Source organism: Eurytemora carolleeae, unplaced genomic scaffold, assembly GCF_000591075.1.
Source record: "Eurytemora carolleeae unplaced genomic scaffold, Eaff_2.0 scaffold24, whole genome shotgun sequence".
In the NCBI taxonomy this organism is placed as follows: domain Eukaryota; kingdom Metazoa; phylum Arthropoda; class Copepoda; order Calanoida; family Temoridae; genus Eurytemora; species Eurytemora carolleeae.
The window spans coordinates 311,040-319,108 of NW_019396080.1; the positions used below are offsets into that span (position 1 = coordinate 311,040).

The window sequence follows — 8,069 nt, forward strand, 5'->3', positions numbered from 1 at the left end:
TAACAGAAAAACAAACATTTTAAGGCAAATTTTCTGTATCCCTGAGACACGTACAAAAAAAACCTTATTATTTTTTCTGCGTTTCTAAGAGACAAAATTCTTCATTGAACACGTTTTACAAAACAATGAAAACCTAGCTTATACTGACTAATATGATCAAATATCAAAGTAAAATAAAAATTCACTAAATATGAACCCAGAAAAAATCAAACAGGTTGAAAAAAAGATGAAAAAAAAGTAAAAAATATACATTTTTTTACTTTTTTCTTTATTTTCGACCTATCATTGCATTTTGGTTAGCTCTGAGAGACTTATGATGGGGAGTACAGTGGTGCCTTTAGAGACATTATTTAAACTACATAGTCTGACATATTGTAATTGAGAAATTATCGAAACCAAAAACTTGTAATAGACAGGGGTATCACAAAGTTAGACGTCAATATCAACATTTCCGCCCAAAATGGGTTAATAACTTTTTCTGATAAAGATGGAGAATATATCCGCAATTTCTCTTCCAGAAACGGTTAATTTTAATCGTGGTCAATATAGTATAAAGTACCAAGAGGTTATTATACAAAAAGACGAGTTAGATCTACCAAACTAATCAGTGCATTTGGTTTGGCTATGTGATGATAATTAAATGACATGTTACACTATTGAACATTTATTTCAGCACAGTTCATACAACAAGATAATATTATTTGCAGTTGTTTATCTCGCTGTTGTTGGTGGTGGAGGAGATTAGCATGTACAAGTAGAGGACATGTGTGAGTCCTCTATTGTACAGAGGCTTTTGCACAGAACCCGAGAACTTCCCAAGGCTGTGCAACAGTCTCACCCAATTTACCAAATTCTGATAATTGTTTGGGTAACAGATCTTAACTAAGAGCGTGGAGCTGGGTTAATCAGATTGTAAACAGTACAGTACACTGATAAACAACAAATTAAAAAGGGGCAACCAGTACTCACGGATTAATATTTACTGTAATTGTACAATGTATAATACATTATACAACAGTCAATCAATGGAAAATAGTGTGAAAAATTATTGATTTTAAAACTTTACAAACTACATCTTTTTCTACATTATTGATCATATAACGGTTGGAAGGTTGAAAGGTTGAATGGTTGAAAGGTTGAAAGGTTGAAAGGTTGAAAGGTTGAAAGGTTGAATGGTTGAAAGGTTGAAAGGTTGAAAGGTTGAAAGGTTGAAAAGGTTGAAAGGTTGAAAGGTTGAAAGGTTGAAAGGTTGAAAGGTTGAAAGGTTGAATGGTTGAAAGGTTGAAAGGTTGAAAGGTTGAAAGGTTGAAAGGCTGAAAGGGTACTGCTTTGCTTTGAAAAATTATTTAATATTAATTAACAAGATATTCAACACACAAAAAATAATTCAGTTCAAATTTTGAGATGAATCTTCGTCTTGAAATGATGTAGATTGTAATTATAATATTTTGATACCTATTTTTTTCTTTTGGGGGGGGGGGGGATTTTTATCACAATTTTTATCTTGTTCTGTAGAAATATATCTTAATTAATATGAATGCTTTATGAAATTATATTGGATTGTTAACAGACAAAAAACTGCAAATTCATTGTAAAATATGGTAGGTTAGGACCCGGGTAATAACTGGGTAAATCTAGTTTTAAGATATTAATATTGCCCCTAATTACACTTTATTGTTTATTATTTAAAAAATACAGGTGAGATATTTACACATTGTAAATCAATTATATATATTCAGGTTTGACAGAAAATGTTATGATCTCATTTTTTTTAAAGGCATTTGAATTTTGTTTAAAAATATAAACGAATTTGATAAAAAATATACTTTTGAAAAAAAATTTGAATTTTGACAATAAGTTTGAGGTTTAAAGGTACTCACGAACAGAAAAGAAGAGAAAATGGAGTTTTCCAAGGAAATATTATTGGGCCCTATTTATTTAGCGGACCTGCGTCATTTCCCGAGAAATTGAGAAAAAGTCAAATAACAAATTGTACATTTAATCGTTTTCTGGATCCTTTTTCAGCCTAATCTTTTTATGGCCGAGATTATCCAATACTCAAGACGGAATTTTTCAGTTCTCAGCAAGAGCTTGACTGAGTCCCAGTGAGTAAAAATTGAACAGTTTTAAAGTCAAACATCAAACGTTTCCTGTTACATGACAGGTTTAATGCTTCTCTCGTGCACTTTGGTCCACGGGACCACGCTAGATAAATACTATTTATTTAATGTTTTAGTGAATTGAGTCCACGCGATTCACAACAATTCTTCTCAAACCTTAAAGAGAAAGAGATGGCTGGAAAAATGTATTTGGTGGTTTTTTTTTAATATTTTCCATTGCATACAAATCTTGAAACACTTTATAGGAAATCCATATAATGGACATTTTTCAAATCCAAAAAAAAGCTACAGTGTGCCCCAGAAAACATACCGACCATGCATGGTATTGCATATGCTTATTTGGTTTCAAAATAAGGGAAAACATTCTTCTAATTCTTCTTCAATCTTTTTTTTAAAACAGTGAGGAAAATATCGTCGTTTTTCCAGCCCACGTGACACGTCAGTTGTAAAAATAAATCAAAATAATAATAAAAAAAAAAATTTTTTAAAGATATAAACATGGATAACTCAATTATTCTTTATGGCGCAAAGGTTTACAGTGTATGTATCGTTGTAACAAAGACACCAAAGTCCAGTTCCTTTAAACATCGTCGTCAACTGAACCCGCAATTTAAAAGCTTCGGATCGAGTCTTAATTCTAATACTCAGGTTCAATCTTCGACACAACTCATGAATCAGCTGACGACAGCTTGTGTCACTTGAACGTAAGCTGCCTGCAGCTCTTAGACTTGACTTAAGGAGTTTATAGGCCAAATAAAAATAAAACCGACCTTGGTTTTTTTGATTTTCGGAGAACTAGTTTTAATCTGATCAAATACCGGAATCCGCCAGTTCTAAACATAAAAATCCGCCAAATACAATATCAAACCAGTTTAATAAACCCAATTCTATGGAAAATTAGTGACAACTTAAAGATCCCGAAGTTCGAGTCTTAAAATAGTTTCAATGACAGCTCACACCTGAGTAGCATTGCCCGTGGAATTTTAAAAAGAGTGTGGAAATAAACCGATATTTCCAATTTTGAAAATTTCTGCCGATTCTTATGGTCCATCCAGAAATATTATATTTAAAAAATTTACATATTTTAAAAATCCTCGAAAAATAAATGTAAAAATCTGTGTCACAAATTAATATTTATTAAATAAAATAAAATTTATTATACATTTTGAATTATTCAAATAATCGGTTTGAATTTTTCAAAATAGACCTTGTAAAGTTGGACTACTGACATGCATGATGCAGCCCAATCCTATATCTCCTCTCTCCACTTTAGGGCCAAAGCTATAAGAAAGTGTGGGGGTCGAAAATCTCTGTCTATATAATTAACAGGGGTAGGGTTTAAATCAAGATATTTTCCAAAGAGCTTCTAACCTTTTTAGAACCATTCGATTTACATTTTATTTTGAGATCCGAAGTGTTTATATGTCGTCTTAGACTTATTGTTATCTGGGTTGAACCTGATTTTGCCCCCTGCACCAACTTATCTTGCAACCCCTCTTTCTCAGCTGTCCTGATTATGATGTATTATCATTTTATGCGGAATAACTGGCACGACTTTGAGACCTCGCAACTTCATCAAAGATTACCAATTTAATAGATCTGAAACTTTTGTTTATTTTATAGGATGATTTCAAACAAAACTGAAATAAACTTTAGTTTAATGTTGTCAGGCCTAGGGATGATTTCAAACCAAACTGAAATAAACTTTAGTTTAATGTTGTCAGGCCTATAGGGATGATTTTATCCAATGGACCTGGTGTCATGTTCTTAACACTTGGAATCATTCTAGTCCTACATTATTCAAGGTTAGTTCTATACATGGTCCTAGTCCTACATTATTCAAAGTTAGTCCTATACATGGTCCTAGTACTACATTATTCAAGGTTAGTTCTATACATGGTCCTAGTCCTACATTATCAAGGTAAGTCCTATACATGGTCCTAGTCCTACATTATTCAATATTAGTCCTATACATGGTGCTAGGCTTACATTATTCAAGGTTAGTCCTATACATGGTCCTAGTCCTACATTATTCAAGGCTAGTCCTATACATGGTCCTAGTCCTACATTATTCAATATTAGTCCTATACATGGTCCTAGTCCTACATTATTCAAGGTTAGTCCTAGTCCTACATTATTAAAGGTAAGTCCTATACATGGTCCTAGTCCTACATTATTCAAGGTTAGTCCTATACATGGTCCTAGTCCTACATTATTCAAGGTTAGTCCTATACATGGTCCTATTCCTACATTATTCAAGGTGAGTCTTATACATGGTCCTAGTACTACATTATTCAAGGTTAGTCCTATACATGGTCCTAGTACTACATTATTCAATATTAATCCTATACATGGTCCTAGTCCTTCATTATTCAAGGTTAGTCCTATACATGGTCCTAGTCCTTCATTATTCAAGGTTATTCCTATACATGGTCCATGTCCTTCATTATTATAAAAAAGATTATAAAAAATAGTCCTTTACTAAGTCTGAGTCCTTCATTATTCAAGGTTATTCCTATACATGGTCCATGTCCTTCATTATTATAAAAAAGATTATAAAAAATAGTCCTTTACTAAGTCTGAGTCCTTCATTATTCAAGGTTAGTCCTATACATGGTCCATGTCCTTCGTTATTATAAAAAAGATTATAAAAAATAGTCCTTTACTAAGTCTGAGTCCTTCATTATTCAAGGTTAGTCCTTTACATATTCCTGTACTTTTTAAGGTTAGTCATTTATCCATTTTAATTTTTATGGTTGTTGAGTCTTTTAAATTTTGATAAATGATTGAAAAAGCTTTTTTTATGGAATGTTTTTTGTTTTTAATAATTGTTGTTCATATTTCATTTTTCAGTGCAGAGGATTCTTTTGTGTTTCCCTATGGACGAGAAGCAGAACTATTTGATTATTTGACCAACTCATCAAGGTTTAATTTTAAACATATTTTTCTGAAAAAAATCTTGACTTTTTAATAAAAAGCTAACAAATTTTTAACAAAAATAGTTTCAACAAGCTTAGAAAAACAACATAAAATATTCAAAGATTGAAGTTAAAAACTGTAAAAATTGTAAACAAAAATTGAGGAAATTTTAAGCAAAAAACTAATGAGGTTTATTTTTAAAATGAATAACAAAATTGTTAAACAAAAATACAGGGTGTCCCACGAAACATGACAGATGGTAAATAGTTTTAAATGTCTTTCTTCCATAATTTGTCAAGTTGTTTGTAAACAAAGAGAATAATATATGCAATCATATCATAGTAAAATTGATTTCAAAGTAAAACATGTTTGAGTAAAATATTTATGTAGCAAAATAAGCTGAAACAAGTTTTTAATATCTAATACAGTACACGAAAGAAAACATTCAAAACTATTTACCATCAATCATGTTTCTGCACGGGACACCCTATACTTCCAACAAGTACTAATCTCAACTTTAAAAAAAGTGGAATATACTTCAAATATGAAATCAAACATTTTAGCCAAATAAAATTGGGAAAAATGAAGGATAAAAGTACTTTCTTTGGGGGTAACTTGATTTAAAAATACCAAACACTTTCAATTTTACTAAAAGGCGAATTAAATATCGTCTTCACTAAAATCCGGGAAAATATTTTGAATAACCGGTTTTATGTCAATTATTTTTCAGGTATGATTCCAGAACCCGACCACTAAACTATGATGTTCTAGAAGTTAAAAACAGTGTCTTTGTTTATTTCCTCGGCAATATTCGGGTAATCAATTAGTTTTATTTTTTTATTTTAATATTCCGTAAACGAATTATTTAATCAATTAAAAAATTAAAAAATTAAAACTCAGGGAGCATTACAATTCCTTTAATAATTGTTTTGCCCTAAAACCATATCATTGTAATTCAAAATGACCCTCAATTTAAGATGGGCCATGTCCAATTCACAGCAGTACAGCTAAACCTTGTGAATCTAACTGAGTCCAAATTTAAAGAATTTGTGCCGCGGCTTAAATTCAAGCCACGGCTTAAATATGGATGGTTTCACTTTGAATTGTATTGAATTTTTCAACCCGACGCTCAATTAAAACTTAAATTCATTAAAATCGAGCTCTAGTCAATCAATTACAGCAACAGTCTCTTTAAAACTTGAAAAGGGTCAAAACCGCAAAACTAAAGACATATGTATAAACAATTAAATCAAGGAAAAAGCTATAGCTAAAGAAAGGGGAGAAGCCCAGGGGAAGGGGGTTGCAAATTTTATAAAGTGCACCCCAGTCAAAGCGTACCCAACATTGTTATTATCATATTATCTTTTCAGGCACAACCAACATTGTTATTATCATATTATCTTTTCAGGCACAACCAACATTGTTATTATCATTTTATCTTTTCAGGCCCAACAGCTTGAGTTTGAAGCACATCTGTTAATTAGACAAAAATGGCAGGTGGGCAAACATTTGAATTCTATTATTATCAAAATTTAAAAAATAATATTTTTTTATTTAGGATAAAAAACTAAGCTTTGCAAATGTTTCAACAAATATCGAGGTACATGTTTTTATAGGATTAAATAGTTTCTGGATTTTTGAAATTTGTTCGATCAGATGCTTTAAACGCTCTTAAAGAGATTGAAATTAACATCACAATAATCTGAAAATTCACCATTTCAAAAGTTTCCATTTTTTGGCAATCTCAACCAAAAGTTTCAACCTCTAAGGGTCTCTATATGAAATCAGTGCAATTAATTGGCGTTTTGATTTACAACCAAAAAGTGGTTAAAGCAGTTAAATTTTTCAGTATATGGAGGGAGAAACATGGTTTGCAGACCATATTTGGACTCCGAATATTTTTATTGGTAAGTTTTAATTAATTTAGATAACTCTCCACATTTCTTGCAGGGTTCACAATCGTAATTCTGATCCGCGCGATTTTGAGCAACAATTGTTTTTACTTATGCACAGTGAATAGCTCAGTAATGCAGACAAGTGAAATTCAAAATATCCCACTTTACTCTCCCTGAACCGTCGTCTTCAATAATAACCCTAATCTTAAAGTGTTCCATATTAAGCAATTTATTTATCAAAATATATCAATATATTTGCAAAAAAGAAGAAAACTAAGATAAAGGAATTGAGTCTTTGCTACAAACATAAATTTTCTATTCCCAATAACTTTGTAATATAATGGTTAAAACCTTAAATATTTTAAACTTAGATTAATTGACTCAAAGTTCGAAATATCTGAGGACTACGATATTGCCATGCAAAGAAAAGGGATTTAAAAATAACAGTTTTTGGCAAAGACTCACATCAAATCCTTTGCAAAAATGCAACATAAATACGTTCTTAACATGTAAGTTTACCATATATACCCTTTTTGAGACGAATATTTGATATTTGATTTTATTTGAAGAGAAAGTTTCAAGTAGGTAGTTTAAAATGTCTTATTCCAAAGACTGCAAAATTATCCAAAATATTTTATTTAGAAAATGAAGTTAATAGTGATCTTATGACCATGACACGAGACTCCGTTTACATCAGAATTCAGGTGAAAGAATAGATTTATAATAAGAGTTTAAAATCTATTGCGACATTTTTAAATCTTTTAGTTTAAATGTATTTAGCATCATTTATTATTATTCATTATATTATCCTAAAGTGTTAACCAGAAGACAGAATATTTCTCGTATATAAAATATTATTTTAAAATGTGGATTTAAAAACAATCTTAGGAAACTTACTGAAAAAGTGTCTTAAAAATTTTATTAAAGTTTATCAATTGCAAAAATAAAAAATTCTAGTGACACTTTTTTAGTACAAAGAACAAAGTTGATGTTAATCACACATTTTTCTGCTTTCAACTAAATTATAATTTTTGTTCAGAGCAATGGAATAGTGAACTATCATTACCGAATTAGAACTGTAGTGCTTTGTGATATCATCATCATTATAATAATTAAATAATTTGAAGCAATAGAA

The 8,069-nt window shown here is 30.6% G+C and overlaps 1 protein-coding gene across 1 annotated transcript; it reads left to right on the forward strand.

Annotated features, from left to right (window-relative positions):
- Window positions 1–1,998: 1,998 nt before the first annotated feature.
- Window positions 1,999–8,054, forward strand: LOC111716234 (glutamate-gated chloride channel). The gene is made up of 9 exons (XM_023491675.1): window positions 1,999–2,105; window positions 3,845–3,925; window positions 4,974–5,045; window positions 5,770–5,854; window positions 6,486–6,536; window positions 6,598–6,639; window positions 6,889–6,946; window positions 7,577–7,638; window positions 7,974–8,054. Exons 1-9 carry the CDS (start codon window positions 2,038–2,040, stop codon window positions 8,052–8,054), a joined length of 600 nt encoding a protein of 199 aa, XP_023347443.1. The 5' UTR covers window positions 1,999–2,037.
- Window positions 8,055–8,069: the final 15 nt, after the last annotated feature.

Excerpts from the sequence above, each read along its gene's own strand:
- LOC111716234 (XM_023491675.1), top strand. The coding sequence starts at position 2,038 with ATGGCCGAGATTATCCAATACTCAAGACGGAATTTTTCAGTTCTCAGC. Across the intron at positions 6,947-7,576 it reads GACTCCGAATATTTTTATTG|AAAATGAAGTTAATAGTGAT; the intron begins GTAAGTTTTAAT and ends TATTTTATTTAG. Across the intron at positions 7,639-7,973 it reads CCGTTTACATCAGAATTCAG|AGCAATGGAATAGTGAACTA; the intron begins GTGAAAGAATAG and ends ATTTTTGTTCAG.